Here is a 23,822-nt window from a genome sequence, read left to right as displayed (position 1 = left end):
ATATTGGGCTTCTGCAGAGCCCTGGATACTGGAGCAATGTTGCTCTGATTACTGAATTATTATCCCACCTGACACCTTATTTTTAATCATCACCTGACTGGGTTATTTTAACCCCTTAAGGACCCTTGACGTACGCCTACGTCATGACAACCTGGTAATTAAGGACCCATGACGTACGCGTACGTCATGGACAATTCCGGCCCCTGCCGCGCACCGGGCAGGGATTGGAAGCGGATGCCTGCTGAAATGCTTCAGCAGGCATCCAGGGCAAACGCCGAGGGGGGCCATGTAGTCCCCCCCATGTCGGCGATCGTCGCAAATCGCAAGGGAAATCGCCCCTGCGATCTGCGGCGATACCGCGCTGATCGGGTCTCTGACCCAACCGGCCGGTAATTTTGCATGATTCCGGTTGTCACAGACAGCCAGGACCATGCTGGAGTATAGGAGCGAGGTGGCAAGCCTGCCACCTCCTCCTATCCCCTGCGATCCGTCTGTTAGCTAACCGACCAATCGCAGGGGGGGGGGGGGGGCGGTTACTTCCTCCCGCCCTGCCCGGCCCCTGGAAGTCCGTAGAGGACTGGAGGAAGACCGTAGGACGCGGCGGGGGGTCCGGCCCCGGTACTTACCTCGTCCCTGAAGACCCGGATTCCGGCGATGAAGACGGCGGCGGCGACGACAGGTGAGTTCCTCTTCAGCCGCGGTCGGGCCCTTTACAGCAATGCACGTCACCGTAAAGCGACATGCATTGCTGTAATGGGACCCTGTATACTACAACTCCCAGCATGCCCAGACAGCCCTTGGCATCCGGGCATGCTGGGATTTGCAGTTTTGCAACATCTGGAGGTCCACAGTTTGGAGACCACTGTGCCCTTCCAGATGTTGCAAAACTACACATCCTCAGCATGCCCTTACTGTCCAGGCATGCTGGGAGTTGTAGTTCTGTAACATCTGGCCCTTCAGATGTTGCAGAACTACTACTCCCAGCATGCCTGGACAGTTTTGGCATACTGGGAGTTGTAGTTTTGCAACATCTGGAAGGGCACAGATTGGGAACCACTGTATTAGTGGTCTTCAAACTGTAGACCTCCAGATGTTGCAAAACTACAACTCCAAGCATGCTGGGAGTTGTAGTTCGGCAACATCTGGCTCTAAAGATGTTGCCGAACTACTACTTCCAGCATGCCTGAGAATGTTTGGGAGTAGTGGTTTTCCAACAACTGGAGACACACTGGTTGGGAAGCATTGTCTGTTTCCTAACTCAGTGTTTCCCAACCCGTGTGCCTCCAGCTGTTGCAAAACTAAAACTACCAGCATGCACTGATAGACTGTGCATGCTGGGAGTTGTAGTTTTGCAACAGCTGGAGGTCCCCCCCCCCTCCTGTGAATGTACAGGGTACATTCACATGGGCAGGGGGCTTACAGTGAGTATCACGCTGCAAGTTTGCAATGCAGCAAATTTTGTGCGGCAGCTCAAGCTCGCAGCGGGAAACTCGCTGTAACCCCCCGCCCATGTGACTGTACCCTAAAAACACTACACTACACTAACATAAAATAAAAAGTAAAAAACACTACATATACACATACCCCTACACAGCCTCCCTCCCTCCCCAATAAAAATGAAAAACGTCTGGTACGCCACTGTTTCCAAAATGGAGCCTCCAGCTGTTGCAAAACAACAACTCCCAGTATTGCCGGACAGCCGTTGGCTGTCCAAGCATGCTGGGAGTTTTGCAACAGCTGTAGGCACCCTGTTTGGGAATCACTGGCATAGAATACCCCTATGTCCACCCCTATGCAAATCCCTAATTCAGGCCTCAAATGCGCATGGAGCTCTCACTTTGGAGCCCTGTCGTATTTCAAGGCAACAGTTTAGGGTCACATATGGGGTATCGCCGTACTCGGGAGAAATTGCCTAACAAATTTTGGGGGGCTTTTTCTCCTTTAACCCCTTATGAAAAGGTGAAGTTTGGGTCTACACCAGCATGTTAGTGTAAAAAAATAAATTTTTTACACTAACATGCTGGTGTTGCTCTATACTTTTCATTTTGACAAGAGGTAAAAGGGAAAAAAGCCCCCCAAAATTTGTAATGCAATTTCTCCCGACTACGGAGATACCCCATATGTGGGCGCAAAGTGCTCTGGGGGCACACAACAAGGCCCAGAAGGGAGAGTGTGCATGTACATTTGAGGTGATTTGCACAGGGGTGGCTGATTGTTACAGCGGTTTTGACAAACGCAAAAAATACAAAACCCCACATGTGACCCCATTTCGGAAACTACACCCATCACAGAATGTAATGAGGGGTGCAGTAAGAATTTACCCCCCACTAGTGTCTGACAGATCTTTGGAACAGTGGGCTGTGCAAATAAAAAATTTTGTACAGCCCACTGTTCTAAAGATCTGACAGACACCAGCGGGGGTAAATGCTCACTGTACCCCTTGTTACATTCCTCAAGGGGTCTAGTTTCCAAAATGGTATGCCATGTTGGGGTTATTTTGCTGTCCAGGCACCATAGGGGCTTCCTAAATGCGACATGCCCCCCCGAGCAAAATTTGCTCTCAAAAAGCCAAATATGACTCCTTCTTTTCTGAGCATTGTAGTTCGCCCGTAGTGCACCTCAGGTCAACTTATGGGGTACCTCCATACTCAGAAGAGATGGGGTTACAAATTTTGGGGGGAATTTTCTGCTATTAACCCTTGCAAAAATGTGAAATTTGGGGGGGGGGGGAAACACACATTTTTGTGATTTTTTTTTTTTTTTTTTTTTACGTATGCAAAGTCGTGAAACCCCTGTGGAGTATTAAGGCTCACTTTATTCCTTGTTACATTCCTCAAGGGGTTTAGTTTCCAAAATGGTATGCCATGTGGGTATTTTTTGCTGTCCTGGCACCATAGGGTCTTCCTAAATGCGACATGCCCCCGAGCAAAATTTGCTCTCAAAAAGCCAAATATGACTCCTTCTCTTCTGAGCATTGTAGTTCGCCCATAGTGCTCTTCAGGTCAACTTATGGGGTACCTCCATACTCAGAAGAGATGGGGTTACAAATTTTGGGGGGTATTTTCTGCTATTAACCCTTGCAAAAATGTGAAATTTGGGGGGGGAAACACATTTTAGTGAAATTTTTTTTTTTTTTTTTTTTTACGTATGCAAAAGTCGTGAAACCCCTGTGGAGTATTAAGGCTCACTTTATTCCTTGTTACATTCCTCAAGGGTTCTAGTTTCCAAAATGGTATGCCATGTGGGTATTTTTTGCTGTCCTGGCACCATAGGGTCTTCCTAAATGCGACATGCCGCCGAGCAAAATTTGCTCTCAAAAAGCCAAATATGACTCCTCTTCTGAGCATTGTAGTTCGCCCGTAGTACACTTCAGGTCAACTTATGGGGTACCTTCATACTCAGAAGAGATGGGGTTACAAATTTTGGGGGGTATTTTCTGCTATTAACCCTTGCAAAAATGTGAAATTTTGGGGGGAAACACACATTTTAGTGAAAATATATATATATTTTTTTACATATGCAAAAGTCGTGAAACACCTGTGGGGTATTAAGGCTCACTTTATTCCTTGTTACGTTCCTCAAGGGGTCTAGTTTCTAAAATGGTATGCCATGTGTTTTTTTTTTCTGTTCTGGCACCATAGGGGCTTCCTAAATGCAACATGCCCCCCAAAAACCATTTCAGAAAAACGTACTCTCCAAAATCCCCTTGTCGCTCCTTTGATTCTGAGCCATCTACTGCGCCCGCCGAACACTTTACATAGACATATGAGGTATGTGCTTACTCGAGAGAAATTGGGCTACAAATAGAAGTATACATTTTCTCCTTTTACCCCTTGTAAAAATTCAAAAATTGGGTCTACAAGAACATGCAAGTGTAAAAAATGAAGATTGTGAATTTTCTCCTTCACTTTGCTGCTATTCCTGTGAAACACCTAAAGGGTTAAAACACTTACTGAATGTCATTTTGAATACTTTGGGGGGGGGGGGGTGCTGTTTTTATCATGGGGTCATTTGTGGGGTATTTCTAAGATGAAGACCCTTCAAATCCACTTCAAACCTGAACTGGTCCCTGAAAAATTGTGAGTTTGGAAATTTTGTGAAAAATTGGAAAATTGCTGCTGAACTTTGAAGCCCTCTGGTGTCTTCCAAAAGTAAAAACACCTCAATTTTGTGATGCAAACATAAAGTAGACATGTTGTATATGTGAATAAAAAACAAAATTATTTGGAATATCCATTTTCCTTACAAGCAGAGAGCTTCAAAGTTAGAAAAATGCAAAATTTTCAAATTTTTCATCAAATTTTGGGATTTTTCACCAAGAAAGGATGCAAGTATCGACAAAATGTTACCACTATGTTAAAGTAGAATATGTCACGAAAAAAACAATCTCGGAAGCAGAATGATAAGTAAAAGCATTCCAGAGTTATTAATGTTTAAAGTGACAGTGGTCAGATGTGCAAAAAATGGCCATATCCTAAGGTGTAAAATGGCAGGGTCCTTAAGGAGTTAATTATATACACAATAAAAGTTATATTTTAGGGGGGTACTTAATATAGGTGTTTTTGCACCCCGAGCTATGGCCTTGGGGTTAGGATTTGAATAGTGATTTTTGGCCTCTTGAGCCCCCTCTTTGGGGTCAATTTTGAGTTTTGTAAATACTGTTATAGTCATACAGTTACCATATACCAGTATATAAATAATAACAAAATCCAGACTGGTATTATCACTATACAAATGAAAAATAATCCTGCCACATCATGACCACTCACTGTCACTGCATAATGACTGAATAGTACCAACATACAGTGATCCCTCAACCTCTAATGGTCTCAGGTTACAATATTTTCATACAGTGGTCTTTTCTGGACCATTGTAACTTGAACCCAGACTCAACATACAATACAGACAGTCCAGTTCTGTGAAACGTGTCAATGGCCGGAAGAACTTACCAATAAAAATGGACATTTCACTGGTAAAACCCCTGAATTAGGCTGCATTCACACCTCGTTTTTACGTTACGGGTGCCGGATCCGGCTGGGAGAGGGGGAAACCGGGTGCTCCCGTTCCCCAGCCAGACCAGCGCTGAACTCCTTTTACTTTAATGAGCCGACCGGAGTCAAATGGTGACTCCGGTTGGCTCATTTTTGACCCGTATCCGGTTTTGTGACCGGACCTAAAACCGTAGTACACTTGAAAAAACCTTTGACATATTTTAAAGACCTGTCACAAGTTTTGATAAGTCAAATTCTTAAGTGTTCAGACCACGACTGATCGCTACAATGAGCCGGGAGAAGATTGTGCGGCTGAGTCCTTCTCTCTGTGCACATGACCGAGATAAACCCACAGACTTGTATTGTAAATTTGTCTCGGTCATGTGGCACAGTCGGGAGTGAAGGCGATTAGCGCAGACTTCTCTCGGCTCATTATGCTGATCGGTTGGAGTCTGAACACTCTGACCTTCACCAATCAAAACCTTTGTTATGTCTCTAGGACAAGTCAAACGTTTTTTCAAGTGACAGTGCCCATTTAAGAATTTGGGCTTTAATAAACAGGACCTTAGCTTCAACCCCTAAGGCTGGGATTACATGGCAGATATGGCTGCATCAGGGTTTGTGTCATCCTGTGTAAGTCATGCCAGGGGCCTGGAGCCCTCAGTGTAGGGCCACATGGGAGGCGCCTCCATCCCCTGGAGCAGTGGGAATAGGGAGGGTTAATAAATAAAAAAATAAAAAAAATGTATATGCTTATATGTTTATAATAGCGATAGGTGGTTGGATGTGATTGGTTCCTTACCCTGTATCTAGGCAGATGTTTGCTCCTGGCCAGATGTGCAGCTGGTCCTGGATTGGGCGCTGGACAACGGCGGGAAGCTCTTCTTATTTATAAATATAGGTACCCGGGATCGATTCCAGTCAGAAGTCTGCGTGTCAAGAGTGAAGAACCCGTCCGCGGCCTGTGGAAAGAAGATGGATTTGGCTGAGGTCATTCCCTCCGGTTCCGGTGCTGCCGCTCCGGCAGCGGTCGCTGTAAAGGAGCTGTATGAGCGACTGCTGCGGAGAGCGGAGGCAGCTGGTGGCGAAGATTGGCTCCAGAAATGTTTGAGCCTATCGCTTACCGGGGACGGCAGCAGCGGAGATGGCAGCAGTGCGGCATTCCAGGGAGCCGTGGAGGAGTCTGTGGAGCCGGAAGCGGAAGTCGCGGTGGCGCCGGCGGATTACGTCGGTGACGAGGGGACCGGGCTTGACGCGGTGTCGGCGCCAGCGGCCGGAAGTGTCCAGAGGCCTGTTCCGGCGGCCCAGTGGGGGAGCGCCGGTCGCAGAGGCAAGCGGACCAGCAGAAAAGGCGCTTCGCCCCAACGGGGGCTGGCGCAGGTGGCGCAGCCGGGAGAGGACAACACGGAAGACGGCGTCAGCTGGATGGACGGGGTAATGTGACTACTTTGTTTTGTCCCGCTGTTGACAGGATTGTTAGTCGCTCACCCCAAGTGTCCTCTTTGTATGCTGCAGGTCCCCATAATTTAGGGTCCCAGCAGCACCCGGTGGTTGCAACAGGTCCTCCGGCGGCTCCATCAGCTCCCACCCCCCCGGCCCGGAATGCTAGTTCAGGGTCTTCAGCATTGCGGAGGTCCACCACCCCTTTGGGGGCAAGCAGGGAGTTAGTGGCATTTCCAACACCTCCGCATCCCAGGCCTGTACCTCCGGTAGTCCCAGTGGGTGATGTTTCCTCTGAGCCGGCCATGGGTGAGTCAGTTCCCAATTCTCAGGTGGGGAATGAGTTTTTAAATGTATTGCCAGGTAGTCAATTGCTGTCTGGGGTGGCGGCATTCTTTAATATGTTGGCTGCCATTCCGGCTAGCAATACCGGGGCACGAAGGGTTAATGCTGGGCAGTCCTGTGCTGCAGCATGGGTTAATCCACCCACATCTAGTGGGGGGGATGCTATTGTGATGACCAATGTTACCTCTCATGTGTCTGATTCAGCTGTGGTTGATGTTGTTAACACTGTGGTTACTACTACTAATCAGAGTCCTGTGGTTACTAACTCTAATGTGAATTCTACGATTACTAACCCTTCTGTTTCTGAGCAGGACAATACAGCAGTCACGCCCGCTATCTCTAACATTCCTGTGATGTCCCAGTCTGTCCCCGAAGTCTGTTTGAAAGAGGCTATCACTTGTGAAGTATCACCTTTAGGTTATCATTTAGCCATGTCTGTGAAAGAAAAAATCTGGAAAGGTGAATTTGTTGATATGTTCTCGTTGCTCCCATCTTTCAAAGAGCCGGTTAAGGATAAAGTGGAGAAAGAGGAGGATAAACGGAAGGTGGTAGCAATGAAAACTTTTAATAATTGGTTGCAAGCATTTTGCATTTTTTCAGCAGTCATGGGTGAGAAATTTCCGCATAGATGTGCTTTGCTGTTCCAGCACCTGGATATTATTTTAGAAGCGTATCGTAATTTTGGTGGTTCGGCTTGGCACATCTATGATGAAATGTTTAGACAGAAGTTGTCAGTGCACCCGTCTGTTAAATGGGGACAAAAGGATGTTGGTTTATGGATTAATCTAATGATTCCACAGAGAAGTAGACAGGTGCCGGGCAGCACGCCTCCTTCCTTTCGGAAGGGAGTGTGTTTTGCTTACAACGAATCCCAATGCAAATGGCAGTCCAATTGCAAATACAAGCATGAGTGCTCCCATTGCGGGGGTACCCATTCATTGTCTAGATGTTTCAAGAAGAATTCATTGTCCGCTCAGCAGCAGCCCTCGGTCAGAGAGTCAATTTCGAAAAGCTTGGACGCCAGTGAGGGTGCAAAACATGCGTCCTTGGCTAGATCGCTACCCAGACAGAGCGAAAGCTGAATTATTATTGAATGGTTTTACTTTGGGTTTCGAAGTGCCGGAGTTCGCTGGCCAGGGCTGCTGCTGGGTGGATAATTTACGTTCAGTTAATTTAAATTCTTCGGTGGTTCAGGAGAAAATCGACAAGGAAATTAAGGAAGGTAGAGTGGAGGGGCCATTTTTGTCCCCGCCTTTTCAAAATTTTAGGTTATCTCCTTTGGGCCTGGTCCCTAAGAAGGAACCCAATTCTTTTAGACTAATTCATCATCTTTCTTATCCTATTCATGGTTCCCTGAATGACTCTGTTGATCCTGGGGCTAGTTTGGTTGAATATGCTTCTTTTGACTCTGCTTTAGTTTTGTTGCGCCAATTTGGGGTACTTTGCTCGCCAAGGCGGATATTAAGTCAGCTTTTCGGCTACTGCCGGTGTGTCCTAAGGGGTTTAATTCATTGGGTTTTCAGTTTAATGGTTATTTTTACTTTGATAAAGCGCTACCTATGGGTTTTTCCTTGTCTTGTTTTTACTTTGAAAGTTTTTCTACTTTTTTGGAATGGGTGGTTAGCTCCTCCTTCCAAGGAGGGGGGCTTTTGCATTACTTAGACGATTTTTTGTTTTTTGGTAGGCAGGGCACTAATGAGTGTTTAGATATTTTTTCTTGTTTTGTGCGCATTTCCCAGTATTTTGGTATACCTCTGGCAGAAGAGAAAACGGTTTATCCGTGTACTAGGTTAGAGTTTTTAGGTATTGTTATTGACACGGTTGACATGATTTTTTGCTTACCAGTTGAGAAAATTCAAAGAATGTTACAATTGATTAACGTTATGTTGTGTAGGAAGAAGACAACGCTTAGGGCCCTACAGAGCCTGCTTGGCTTATTGGTTTTTGCTTCGAAAGTGGTACCTATGGGTAGGGTTTTTTGTAGAAGGCTGTTTTTAGCTACCAGGGGTCTTAAATCACCTAGAGCACATATTCGCTTGTCTAAGAGTCTGAGAGAGGATTTATTGTTGTGGGCGGAATTTTTACAAGTTTTTAATGGTACTTCTGTCTGGCAACATGAGTTTGTTGAAATGGGAGCTCTTGGGGTGTTTACTGATGCAGCCAGCTCATTGGGCTTTGGGGCCTTTTTCTCTGGTCATTGGTGTGCGGAGCCTTGGCACGATTCTTGGGTTGGAGCGGGTTTGGTCAGTAACATAGTGTTGCTGGAGTTATTTCCTGTTCTAGTTTCTCTGGTTATTTGGGGTCAACATTTTAAGGATCACAGGATTATAGTTCATTCGGATAACAAAGGTGTAGTCTTCGCAGTCAACTGTTTGTCTTCTGCTTCTGACCCAGTTATTAAAGTACTTAGACACTTGGTTTTGATCTGTTTAAAATTGAACATATGGTTGAAGGCTAAATATGTTAAGGGTGTGTCCAACGTGATAGCTGATGCCTTGTCTCGCTCTCAGTTTTCCAGGTTCCGGGAGTTGGTTCCGGATGCAGATCCAGAAGGGGTAGCTTGTCCGGACCATCTTTGGGACTTGGTTTGGGACTAGCCGATCATTACCTTCGTCAATCGATTGCTCCTAAGACATGGTCGGACTATAATCGGTCTTGGAATTGTTGGTTGCAGTTTTGTGTCGACCATGGTCATGATCATTTGTCTTCGGATGGGGATTTAGCTATGGTTTTTGTGTCAAACTTGTTATCTAAGGATGTGTCTCATAGTCACTTACATAAGCAGTTGTCAGGTATTTCCTTTTTTCAGAAGTGTTTTGGGGTTAGGCCTGTGTTGTCTTTTTTCCAGGTCAAGCAAGTTTTGAAGGGTCTGAAATACGCTAAGTACAGGAAGGATGTTCGTCGTCCTATTAACTACTGCTTGTTGGAGCAGCTGTGTGCTGCTTGTTTTCAGGTTTGTTTTTCAAATTATGAAGCTCATTTGTTTTCTACGGCTTTTGTTATTGCATTCTTTGGGGCCTTTAGGATTAGTGAACTGGTGGCTCCCAACCGAGTTAGCTTGTCCCCGTTACTGTGTGCCGATGTTTTGTTGTATGAGTGTCATGTCCCTATTTATGTTTCTCGTTCAAAAACTGACAGTCTTGGTAAGGGTTGTTTCATACAATTGAATAAGGTTGAAGGTATCGCCTTTTGTCCATGGAGAACCATTTCTAATTTTCTTACTGTGCGCCCCTTGGTTTTTGAGAGTTTTCTCGTTCATTTGGATGGTTCTCCATTGACAAAGAGTCAATTTAATGGTGTTTTAAAGAAATGTTTTTGTTCCTTGGGATTGGGCAATTTTCGTTTTAGTTCTCATTCATTTAGGATAGGGGCAGCTACTGAAGCCTCTTTATGGGGTTTAGATCCGCAGGCTATTAAAGCTATTGGTAGATGGTCTTCTGACAGATATCAGAGTTATGTTCGCCCTAATTTGGTTTTGATTTAATTTTAGGTTCATCTGCAAAGGTGGTCTGGATTTTAGGCCATTCCTTTATCCGTTGGGCGGCCAATAGAGCAGCTTCGCGGGTGTATACTCTGAATTTGGGTTTTCAGGAGGAAAGTTTCAACATCTTCTGGTGCGGAGTAAGTGGTTTACAGCTCTGCCATATATGGGACATTATTCTCCAGCGCTCGGCTAGTTGGCCTTACCCTGATATCATAGTAATACATGTGTTCACTTTACCTATATAATGATATAGGTAAAGTGAACACAGCAGTGATGTTTTCTGAATTGAAGGCGCTGTTCTTGGAACTCCAGTTGGTTTGGCCTTCTTGCACGCTGTGCTTTTCTGAAATGGTTCCTCGTTTACGTTGGGCGTCCAAGGAACTTAGTTTCCTGGAGCGCATTCGAAAGAGGGTAAACAGAGGCATGGCTCGTTTTATGGTTCGGGTAGGGGGGGTTTCTTATAGACATGTGGATCTTGAAGGTTTCATCCTTGGTTTGTATCGTGATGACTTCACACATCTGTCTGATGTGGGGAATGACATTTTTAATGCAGGTCTACAGACCCTGATTGAAAAGGCCGCGGCTTTGGTGGAACATGGATAGGAGGCTATCCATGTTGTTTGGGTGTCACCCAGCTAGGCTGGGCGGACAGGTGGTAAGAATCACATTGTTGGTATTCTGGTTTTAATATTTATTAGTACCGTTTATTATTCTGTTATGTTATTGGTTTCCTTAATAAATGAGGACCGCGGCCTGATTTATCCAAATGGCGTGTTTGTGTCTTTATTCCTTAGTATTAATATTGAGTTTAATTGTTACATGTTCATTGGCTCCTGGGGTATGGAGGTTAGCCCTCCCATGCCAGGGGCCCGGAGCCCTCAGTGTAGGGCCACATGGGAGGCGCCTCCATCCCCTGGAGCAGTGGGAATAGGGAGGGTTAATAAATAAAAAAATAAATAAAATGTATATGCTTATATGTTTATAATAGCGATAGGTGGTTGGATGTGATTGGTTCCTTACCCTGTATCTAGGCAGATGTTTGCTCCTGGCCAGATGTGCAGCTGGTCCTGGATTGGGCGCTGGACAACGGCGGGAAGCTCTTCTTATTTACAAATATAGGTACCCGGGATCGATTCCAGTCAGAAGTCTGCGTGTCAAGAGTGAAGAACCCCCGCCCCCCCTCCCCTGTTTTATATGTTTCCATTGTCGCGGTCCAATTTTGTTAAGTAGGGTGTCACCCAGCTAGGCTGGGCGGACAGGTGGTAAGAATCACATTGTTGGTATTCTGGTTTTAATATTTATTAGTACCGTTTATTATTCTGTTATGTTATTGGTTTCCTTAATAAATGAGGACCGCGGCCTGATTTATCCAAATGGCGTGTTTGTGTCTTTATTCCTTAGTATTAATATTGAGTTTAATTGTTACATGTTCATTGGCTCCTGGGGTATGGAGGTTAGCCCTCCCATGTTCCATTGCAGCGAAACAAAACAAATAGGGTCATACTGGGACCTACAAGTTGCTTTGACCAGGACCCGACAGTTGCATAAAATCCATCAAACACAGGACAAAAATGGTGAGCTTTGGTGAAAATTGGCGTGTACTCCCAGCCTAAATTCTAGTTGTGGCAAGCACTTAAAGTCATAGGGGGGTATTTATGTGGTTTTTTTTTCATGTAACTTTGGCGCAATACTTTGGCTCAGTGTCTTTTTGCGCATCTTCTCCACTGTCATTTTTACAACTTTCTCAAAATGACATGGTCCTGTGTGTGATTTTAACTTTAGTCAGTAATTCATCATTTGCGCCAATCGATCTTTGGCGCAATTTTTTGCCTTTAGGGTTTTTTTTGGGCACAAATCCCGTTTTTTTGGCGCAAATCAACGCCAAGAAATTTTGCACATGGAAAACACACTTAGCAATGTCAGAAAATGTAAAGGTGTAAAAATACATTTAAAAACATTTTTTTTGTGAAAGCAGCGACGCCTCCAGGGCTGCTCAATACTATCCTGCGACATAGTTGTCTCTGAGGAACCTTTACCCTCCGCTGAGCCAGCATTGGACATGGCCGCACAGGTTCAGGAAAGGTAAGCGCTAAAGCAGTGGTCTCCAACCTGCGGACCTCCAGATGTTGCAAAACTACAACTCCCAGCATGCCCGGACAGCCAACGGCTGTCCGGGCATGCTGTGAATTGTAGTTTTGCAACATCTGGAGGTTCGCAGGTTGAAGACCACTGCACTAAAGTAACAAAAAAAAAAACTACTCAAGTTGAAAATAAAATCCATTTCCCATGGTGGCTATAAACCCCACAAAAGAAAATAACTCATGTCACTTGCTGATATACTGCAGGAGGGACTCCGAAATGGCTGCTCTACAGGGTAAAATACGCCGTCCTCTGTGGCGGTAAGTTCTGTGTAAAAGGCGCTGTGAACAGCTGATTTCAACATTTGAGCCAAAATTACTAACAACTTGCACCAAATGATAAATTTGGTGCATGTCCACGAAAACCAAAGTGAAAAAAAAAGGGTAAAAAGAAATGGTCAACAGGCAAAATTGATAAATACCCCCATATTGTATAACATATATCATTGACAGGTAATATAAACACCACTTTCCAAATGATAGGATGGAGATCAAGACCTCCAATAGTCTGGCACAACCGGATAATCTGACACTACCCCGGTCTAGATGATGACAGATGCTGGGAGATCTGCTGTATAGTAATTTAGGACTCCACATACTTTTCGTGTTAAGATTTTGGTGGTTTGCTCTAAAACCCGGAGAATTCCCTGGTCTTCAATTGTGGAACATTGCAAATCTGTAAAAATAAAGCAAGGTTTGGTTCTCTTCTGAATTAAACACCGTGAGAGAGAGTGATGGTGGGGAAGCCGAGAAACCGCAGATATTGGCTTAATGATTTGGTGAAGAAGCTGTCAGAAAAGAATCTCTGTGCTGTGAGACGGTGCCCAGCTATGACAGGAAAAAGCCAAAAGAATTTCCCTTCATCACCACAGAACTTGTGAAAATGGAGGGAAGGAGAGCTGATCAGCAAGAAATGGGAGGCTGTAAAACATGACTGAGTGTGCCCAGGGTGACACGCCGCGCTTTGCTGTATGTGTTATCGATGTGAGGTTCATAGAGACAGGGGGAAGACCACCCAGGGATTGTTGACCTCAATGTCGATGAATCACACAAGTCATCTATCTACAGATGAATGTGATGCTACATACATCATTTTTATGTCACTTTACCATACTGCTCAACCACTAAGTATGTTGTTACTTTTAGTAGATGTATTATAGCTGGCAATATGCATTTACCTATAGACAGACTCTAGAAAATCCACCACATGCGAATGGGACCTGATTAGTGAATTACAAGAACAGTTCAGTGTTAGTCAATGGAATTTTCACCATTTGCATTGAAACAAAATATATGTAAGGATCAGTACACATCGGCTAAGATTTGCTGTTTCAAATGTGTTACATTTAGGGTGCGTTCCCACAGGGCGTATACGCAGCGTATTTGACGCTGCGCAAATTTTATGGCAGCAGCGGGAAATATGCTGCGTATCCCTTGCTCACTATACACACAGGGCTTTCCGGCGGTAGCCCTATGTGTGTAGTGAGTTTTGGAGGCGGGGCCGTGTGCCGGCGTGACTGTGACGCGCGGCCCCGCCTCCAAAACTCACTACACGCATAGGGCTGCCGCCGGAAAGCCCTGTGTGTATAGTGAGCAAGGGATACGCAGCGTATTTCCCGCTGCTGCCATAAATTTTGCGCAGCGTCAAATACGCTGCGTATACGCCCTTTGGGAACGCACCCTAATTATGTATTTTCTACCGGATCTGAAAAGGTGCATGGCTTTAGGTGCACCGAAAGTATGCCACATTCTGGCGCAATATACAAGAGAGCAAATAGAGTCCATATATAGCACATTGGGGCGGTTGTACACGCAAAAGTCAGCATCATTTTTCATGACGATCTATGGAGAAATTATTATTTTTAAACCGTACTAACAAAGCAAATATAAGAAAAATGTTTTTGAAAGGTGTCTGTAGCCTACAATGGTATATGTACATGAATCATTGTTGTGGTTTACACAAAAAGGTGCAGTTTTGCTGTGGAGACAAAATAACCCCAAAAAGGCAACAGATTCAGTGATTAAAGTTGGAAATGAATGAATGAAATGAAGATACACAAATATTACTACAATGATCCAACAATGAATTATAATTTTATATAGCTGAAAAATGTTGTTGAAAACATGGAAACTAGTACTTAAAGTACAGATTAGTCATTTTAAATTTTCTAAGAGCCGAGGAACGTGCTCTCGAATCTCCCAAAGTGCAAGAAAAAGTGCAAACGCGTTACACTAAAAAAACGTGCACAAAGGATGCAGTCTATCGCAAGCCCCGTCTCCGACAGGAGAGAGGTCCCCCAACAAACCTTACCCTTCACCTCCGGACCAAAAGGTACCTGCGAGGTTCCAGGTTCGATGTCCTTTTCGCCGAAGCTACTAAGGGACCACAAATGCTCCCGGCATCCCCCTTGGCGTTAGCCAAGGTATCTGCCTGCAGAGCCATAAACGTTAGGTACCCTGCCCATGCAGGAGTACCCGGGGTTTTTGCAGGAAGGTGAAGAACCTGATGGCCACACACACCTCCCCTAGACCGCAAAGAGGGACACCCAGAAGGGCTACCGCATCCTGACAAATCCTGTGAACACACAACACGCAAAAAGTGACACAGTGAGACAAAAAGAGATAAATAAGTGAATGTGTGCAGATATACTGCCCCGACATCCGGCCGGATCTATAAAAAAATTCTCTGATCCTAGCCAGAAGGCCGGGAATAAAGAGGGGAGTGCCAAAAGGTGAAGAGATCATGGTGCCCGTGCTTCCACTCAGTGAGCCAATACTCCCAGTGAGTTTCGGCACCTCGGGGTCACCACTCCCCGAGGCACTAAAGTACCTTGGCTCTAGACCTTCTCAGCCTCATGGCGAGACCCAGAGGGATACAGGTCTTATTGGGGCAGCCGTCTAGCTGATTCCTCAGAAACAGCCCCGGAACGCCCTGGTACACCTGCCCCCTCCATGCAGCACCCATCCCCACCAGCTCCACATCGGTGTTGTGGAGACCACCGGCATGAAACTGATAAGAACAGATACTACACTTGGTCTTAGCCAAAAGATTAGTCATATACAGTAATCTGTAGCATAGTATAGGGGTTAACATCTGCCTACCTAGTGGTTGAGAGCACTGGAGGGCTTTTTGTCTGCTACCTTTTTGGTCAGGGGTAGTGAAAGGCTTAAAGGGGTACTCCGGGGGAAAACTTTTTTTGAGGAAAAAAAAGAACTGTCCAGAGTAGGAGAAAATCCCCATAGAAAACATATGCTGATGTCAGCAGAGAGCACTGTGGTCATGATGTCAGCAGAGAGCTCTGTGTTCCAAAAAGAAAATAATTTCCTCTGTAGTATTCAGCAGCTAATAAGTACTGGAAGGATTAAGATTTTTTTAATAGAAGTAATTTACAAATCTGTTTAACTTTCTGGCACCAGTTGATGAAAAAAAAAAAAAAGTTTTCCACTGGAGTACTCCTTTAAAGGGGTACTCCGCCCCTAGACATCTTATCCCCTATCCAAAGGATAGGGGATAAGATGTCAGATCGCCGGGGTCCCACTGCTGGGGACCCCGGGGATCGCTGCTGCAGCACCCCGCTATCATTACTGCACAGAGCGAGATCGCTCTGCACGTGATGAAGGGCAATACAGGGGCCGGAGCATCGTTACGTCACGGCTCCGCCCCTTGTGACATCACGGCCCGCCCCCGTCAATACAAGTCTATGGGAGGGGGCGTGGCAGTCGTCACGCCCCCTGACATAGACTTGCATTAAGGAGACGGGCCGTGATGTCATGAGGGGCGGAGCCATGACGTCACGCTGCTCCGGTCCCTGTATCGCCCGTCATTATGCACAGAGTGAACTCGCTCTGGCAGTAATGATGGCGGGGTGCCGCAGCGGCAATCCCTGTGGTCCCCAGCAGCGGGACCGTGGTGATCTAACATCTTATCCCCTATCCTTTGGATAGGGGATAAGATGCCAGGGGCGGAGTACCCCTTTAAAGCTAACTTTACTGGTTAATGGTGGAGATTTTATACCTATTTCCCTGTTGGTCTCAAGATACTCCCTATTCAAAATAATGACTTTGGAGTTTGCCTGGAGTTTTAACCCCTTAACGACGCAGGACGTATATTTACGTCCTGCGCCAGCTCCCGCGATATGAAGCGGGATCGCGCCACGATCCCGCATTATATCGCGTCGGTCCCGGCGCTAATCAACGGCCGGGACCCGCGGCTAATACCACACATCGCCGATCGCGGCGATGTGCGGTATTAACCCTTTAGAAGCGGCGGTCAAAGCTGACCGCCGCTTCTAAAGTGAAACTGAAAGTATCCCGGCTGCTCAGTCGGGTTGTTCGGGACCGCCGCGGTGAAATCGAGATTGAGATCCAGGCAGGAGCAGTCAAGCGCCGATAATGCTGATCACAGGCGTGTTAATACACGCCTGTGATCAGGATGAGAGATCAGTGTGTGCAGTGTTATAGGTTCCTATGGGACCTATAACACTGCAAAAAAAAAGTTAAAAAAAAGTGTTAATAAAGGTCATTTAACCCCTTCCCTAATAAAAGTTTGAATCACCCCCCTTTTCCCATAAAAAAAAATAAAACAGTGTAAAAAAATAAATAAATAAACATATGTGGTATCGCCGCGTGCGTAAATGTCCGAACTATAAAAATATATAATTAATTAAGCCGTACGGTCAATGACGTACACGCAAAAAAATTCCAAAGTCCAAAAAAGCGTATTTTGGTCATTTTTTATAACATTAAAAAATGAATAAAAAGTGATCAAAAAGTCCGATCAAAACAAAAATCATACCGATAAAAACTTAAGATCACGGCGCAAAAAATGAGTCCTCATACCGCCCCGTACGTGGAAAAATAAAAAAGTTATAGGGGTCAGAAGATGACATTTTTAAACGTATAAATTTTCCTGCATGTAGTTATGATTTTTTACAGAAGTGCGACAAAATCAAACCTATATAAGTAGGGTATCATTTTAACCGTATGGACCTACAGAATAATGATAAGGTGTAATTTTTACCGAAATATGCACTGCGTAGAAACGGAAGCCCCCAAAATTTACAAAATGGCGTTTTTTTTTCCGATTTTGTCGCACAATGATTTTTTTTTCCGTTTCGCCGTGCATTTTTGGGTAAAATGACTAATATCACTGCAAAGTAGAATTGGCGACGCAAAAAATAAGCCATAATATGGATTTTTAGGTGGAAAATTGAAAGGGTTATGATTTTTAAAAGGTAAGGAGGAAAAAACGAAAGTGCAAAAACGGAAAAACCCTGAGTCCTTAAGGGGTTAAAGGAAAACTGTCAGCCTGTTCACCCACACTAAACCTAAAGGGTTATAGTGTGGGTGAACAGGAGTCCAATGAGGGGTCACTTATTTATATATGTCCAGGAGGTCCTGAGACCCAGAAGATCCTCTACTAAATTCAGTGAATCATACACAGGGGGGCGGGGCTTCGCTGGCTTACTTTACATATTCATTGTCTATGACTCCACTTCACTAGGATGTGCAGTCGCAGACAATAAATATGTAAATTTAGCTGGCAAAGCCCCGCCCCTGCACTTGATCCACTGAATTGAATTTAGCATTGGATCTTCTGGGGGACATATCTCAGGACCTACTAGACATATATAAGTAAGTGACCCCTCATTGGACTCCTGTTCACACGCACGATAACATAGTGTTTAATGTGGGTGAACAGGCTGACAGTTTTTCTTTAATGTGTTTCCTGCCACTACAGCAAATTTATAGTTACCCTTTAAATTTGCCAAAAAGTTGTCCAACTCTAAAAGTGTCAATTTTTTTTACACCAGTTCTATCTTTGCTTAAATGTCCTAATAAAGTGTGTAGAACGCTATGTAAAGTGGCTTTAGATAATCTTACATGAGAAAAAGTGTAGCACATTTTACTATTCTTTTTGGCCAAACATAATAATAAATCTGATTAAAAGGAAAATTGAGGCTCAGGGTCTTGAATACTGGATAGACATTTATTAATTGTTACAAATATGTAATGTGCTCCGTGACGCACAGGGCCCTTGTGGGTTAGCGGGGACACAAAATACAATTTAATAAATTATAAAATGACATAGATAGCATAGAATACATTATAATATAAAAATATGTAATAAAATACAATCAATATAAAAGCCCCACGTCTGTGGATATTCAAGCCTGTAAGAACAAAATAGTGGCGCACGTGTCTTATGAATAGAAACGAATATGTAAAGTGCAGAATTGTACTGTTCAATGTGCTGTTTGTAGAATGAGTGGTAACAATGTAACAATTATTGCCGCTTAGAGATTCGGCCATCTCATATGGATAGCGGTGATAGTGGGCTTCAATGATGGGGACTTTCTGTGAATTTCTCCAAATCGCGTAGAATGCGCGGAGAGAATGTTCAAATTCATGGTCCTATTATGTGTGGCATATGCTGATAGAGACTCAGCCGTCTCAGAAGTTACAGCAATAATGAAATTCCAGTTTTTTTTTGAGGCTGTACATGTAATCCCCGATGCGGTCAGAGGGTATGTGGCGTCCTCATGGCTGTGGCAATGCACATAAGTACCTGGGGCTTAGCGGATGCCGTATAAGCGCAATAGCTGTATTCCAATATAGAGGCTGGATATATGTGGCATTAGTAGCGGAGCTGGACACGTTTCAAGTCCTCCATAGGACTTTTCTTCAGCAGCTTTACATATTTGAAACAATTAATTAATACATTTCTATCCAGTATTCAAGATCCTGAGCCTCAATTTTCCTTTTAATCACTTTACTTTCCGACACCGTGGGTATAGGTGCCATCTGAGTTGCTCGGATCAAGGTAACTAGCAGATAGAAGCCTCTCCTATTTTCTATATATATCAACCTGTCCAGAGGAAACATTGCTGAGTTGCCCATAGCAACCAATCGGATTGCTTCTTTCATTTTTCACAGGCCTTTTCAAAAATGAAAGAAGCGATCTGATTGGTTGCTATGGGCAACTCAGAAACTTTTCTCTTGGACAGGTTTTGATAGATCCCCCCCCCCCCCCCCCCAATCGTGCCTAAATTCTGGCTCAGCAGGCATAGTATATATATATATATATATATATAGGCCATTGACCCCCAAAGTAAAATTACACAAAAACATGAGTTTCCATGTCTTGCCAAAAGTTTTTATGGAATATCTAGGTTATTGCTGAGAATTGAATCATCTGATAAAAATGTTTATGGAGGGTTTTCTCAACAGGTTTAGGGCCTTTTTTTTGTGTGTAGAATAGTCACGGAAATGACTTTTCAGAATGCAAAATTCGTCGAAAATCTACACCAGACCTGGCTGACAAAAGTTGTACTTTTTTGGCGTAACAGGTTATAAAGTTACTGAGGAGGAATCATACAAACTGGTGTTCTGAAGTGATTTATTGTTTTCTTTTTTTTTTGCTCATGTGCGCCAAATTTATCAACCCCCTGTAATAGTAGGATAACCCTCAATAAATGATGTGGCCATTTACTTCCACACTTAGTGTCCTTCGTCTTTAATGTATCGTATTTTTCGCCCTATAGGACGCACTGGCGTATAAGACGCCCCCTATTTTTAGGTGTAAAAATTAAAAAATTAATTAAGATTTTTAACCCAATAGTGGTCTTCAATCTGCTGACCTCCAGATGTTGCAAAACTACAACTCCCAGCATGCCCGGACAGCCGTTGGCTGTCCGGGCATGCTGGGAGTTGTACTTTTGCAACATCTGGAGGTCCGCAGATTGAAGACCACTGCAGGAGGAGGTAATACTCACGTGTCCCCGCCGCTCTGGACCTGTCACCGCTGCCCTGGATGTCGCTCCATCGCTGTCGCCGTGTCCCTGTCACTCTGCTGCTGGCCAGGTATCCTCGCTCTCCGTCGCCGCCATCACGTCGTTACGCACGCCGACGCACGTACGCGACGACGAGGAAGGAGAGCGCCGGCCATACAGGGGATCCCTGAAAGGAGAAGACACCGAGGAGGCAGGTAAGGTCCCTCCCGGTGTCCTGTAAGCACTATCCCGGCTATTCAGTCGGGCTGTTCGGGACCGCCGCGGTGAAGTCGCGGCGGTCCCGAACAGCCCGACTGAACAGCCAGGTTAGTGTCACTTTCCCTTCAGACGCGGCGGTCTGCTTTGATCGCTGTGTCTGAAGGGTTAATACAGGGCATCACCGCGATTGGTGATGTCCTGTATTAGCCGCGGGTCCCGGCCATTGATGGCCGCAGGGACCACCGCGATAGGGGTGTGTATTTGCCGTATAAGACGCACCGACTTTTTCCCTCCAGTTTTGGGGAAGAAAAAGTGCGTCTTATACGGGGAAAAATACGGTGTTTACTTAGTTGTTAAAATAATATTATTGGTGCATTTATTACCGTATGTCAGTGCAGGGACATAAATACATCAATACCTAGGAACACTGATATGGTAGTTTATCACTACATTAATACCTAGGAACACTGATATGGTAGTTTATCACTACATCAATACCTAGGAACACTGATATGGTAGTTTATCACTACATCAATACCTAGGAACACTGATATGGTAGTTTATCACTACATCAATACCTAGGAACACTGATATGGTAGTTTATCACTACATTAATACCTAGGAACACTGATATGGTAGTTTATCACTACATCAATACCTAGGAACACTGATATGGTAGTTTATCACTACATCAATACCTAGGAACACTGATATGGTAATTTATCACTACATTAATACCTAGGAACACTGATATGGTAGTTTATCACTACATCAATACCTAGGAACACTGATATGGTAGTTTATCACTACATCAATACCTAGGAACACTGATATGGTAGTTTATCACTACATCAATACCTAGGAACACTGATATGGTAGTTTATCACTACATCAATACCTAGGAACACTGATATGGTAGTTTATCACTACATCAATACCTAGGAACACTGATATGGTAGTTTATCACTACATCAATACCTAGGAACACTGATATGGTAGTTTATCACTACATTAATACCTAGGAACACTGATATGGTAGTTTATCACTACATCAATACCTAGGAACACTGATGTGGTAGTTTATCACTACATCAATGCCTAGGAACACTCACTCCACACACACTACACTGCATATTAACAGCTATGCTATTCCAGTTCATTCAATGTAAATGATTTTAAAGTAAAAATAAGAATACTCCCAGCTTCCAATGAGTTTGTGCCAATAATACAACCAAATTAAATGATGCCCTATGTCATATAATTATATGTCTATCCAACCATTTCTTCGTTCTATGTTTCCTCACTGTGTTGGCCACTAGGCCAAACCAGTCACCAGTAACGCAGGCAGGCCACAAACTCCTTATACCAGTGTTTTCCAAACAGTATGTCTTCAGCTGTTGCAGAACTACAACTCCCAGCATGTCCTGACAGCTAAAGGCTGTTTTAAACATATTCACAAGTAGATCTATACCACACCATACGCCCCTTATACACTTCTAAGGGGAAAAATACGACAACGTTTTTTTTAAAATTGTAGACAATCCGTCACGGCCTCGCCCTTGTGACGTAATGCCACGCTCTCTCAATGCACGTCTATGGACTTGAGGGGGCGTGACGTGACATCACAAGGGGTGTGGCCGTGACGTCACAACCCCATAGCCCGCTCCAAGCGTTTGGAACAAAGTGTACCCCTTTTAAGGGGTACTCCGGCAATAAAAAAATTTCTATAAGATGTCTACATCTATAAAATATCTGATTGTGGAGGTCTCGCCACTGGGGACCCCCACGATCTTCGGCCCGACCACTTGGAGCTTCTGTGTTCGTGATGTCATGCTACGCCCCCTCCATTCATGTCTATGAGAGGGGGCATGGTGGCTGTAATCGCCAGTCATCTGGCACGGAGCGGAGTTCGCTCCATGCACAGATAACCAGGGTGCCGCCCCAGAGATTGCGGGGGTCCCCAGCGACGGGACCCCTGCGATTGGACACCTTCGGATAGGGGATAAGATGTTTTTTGCTGGAGTACCCCTTTAAAGTATATCTGTTAATGAAGAAAACATTTGACATGTCAACATTTTTTACTGGTCAGGGTCTGGGTGTTAAGACATATGACAAATATGAGGTGTGTGCATTTTCCTTTAAAAGTAGTGGTTTAAGGAGTGTAAGTTATGGAGCATAAATTGATATATAAAACAAACAAACCAGTAAAGCATATTGGGCAAAGTACACTGCCAAAGACTGACACCGGCTGACAAAGGGAGAGGTGATCTGATCACACAGCAGCGGAGTTAATCAGTAATTTCAGGAAGTTCTCTAGAAGATACTGAAGGCCCCACCGCCCCTCAATGGACAATGACAACTAAACAATACCCGGGAAGCCTTCTGTAAGACACAATCCTGAGGCTCCACACAACAGTATCATGGGAAAGAAGAAAAAGGAAGAAAATAAAGACGTTCCTACTTCAAAATGTCCGGATAACACCGCATTCAAACAACAGAGAATCCCCGCATGGAAGCCCACCCTAACCCCGGAGTCCGTCCTCAGCTCATTCTTTATCATTGGCCTCTTCTGCCTCGCCGTAGGAATCAGTTGGATTGTAGCAACAACTAATGTGAAAGAAATATGGGTAAGTCCATACCTGCCAAGAAGAGAACAATATAGATTAAATCTCTTTTTTTGATAATAAACAAAAACAAACATTTAATGCAGCCCAAAAAGTTGTACAATACTATACCTTCTGTATTGTTAGCGCCTTTATTTTAAGTTCTGTTTACATTTTGGTAATTTTTTTTATTTCATTTTTAATTGATTTTTTTATTTTATTGTAGAGATAGTACTTAGTTTTATCATATTTTTATGTGAGCATATTTTCTATCAAAATTACTGTTTGCTATTAGAATAGCAAAAACAGGAAATCTTATATTATTTCCAGGGGTACTTATTTTGGGTCTAGCTTTGCCTCTCACTAACTAAAAAAAAAATTATTAAAAAAACAAAAACGGAAATAATCTTTTCACTTTAAAGTTTAAAAGTTCTTTAATATGAATCATCTCCTTATTATCTTCTCATTGATAACTATTACATGTTCTGCTGATTACCCTGAACCTTTGGCCCAAGTGCTATTAAGTCATCACACTACTATTCATTCAGAAACAAAAAAACTTTCCAGAAATCATGAAATCATTTTCTCCAAGGAAATATGTATTATTTTTATGGATGTTTTTGTAGTAATGACAAATAAAAAGGAAGCTCCTATGCCCAGAGCAGAGCTGTGTACAGAGGTTGTCACATACAGTTTCATTCACCTTCTTGGTATGGAGCCGCAGTGATTCTGTGTGCTGCCGCTCCATGTTCTATTGGGGGCTTAAAGGGGTACTCTGGTGGAATTTTTTTTTTTTTTTAAATCAACTGGTGATAGAAAGTTAAACAGAT

At 44.1% G+C, this 23,822-nt stretch overlaps 1 protein-coding gene across 1 annotated transcript in view; it reads left to right on the top strand.

Moving 5' to 3' along the window:
* The first annotated feature begins 22,461 nt into the window (after positions 1-22,461).
* The window catches only part of LOC130357008 (cell cycle control protein 50C-like), a 54,104-nt gene continuing 52,743 nt past the window's right edge, over positions 22,462-23,822 (top strand). Inside the window, exon 1 of the mRNA XM_056559285.1 lies at positions 22,462-23,016. Coding sequence (XP_056415260.1) covers positions 22,810-23,016 — 207 coding nt within the window. The 5' untranslated portion in view covers positions 22,462-22,809. The remainder of the gene's footprint in view (positions 23,017-23,822) is intronic.

The sequence above is a fragment of the Hyla sarda genome, chromosome 2, assembly GCF_029499605.1.
Source record: "Hyla sarda isolate aHylSar1 chromosome 2, aHylSar1.hap1, whole genome shotgun sequence".
NCBI lineage: Eukaryota > Metazoa > Chordata > Amphibia > Anura > Hylidae > Hyla > Hyla sarda.
Note: the sequence above shows the minus strand (reverse complement) of the source record. Positions and strands in the feature narration are given on the sequence as shown.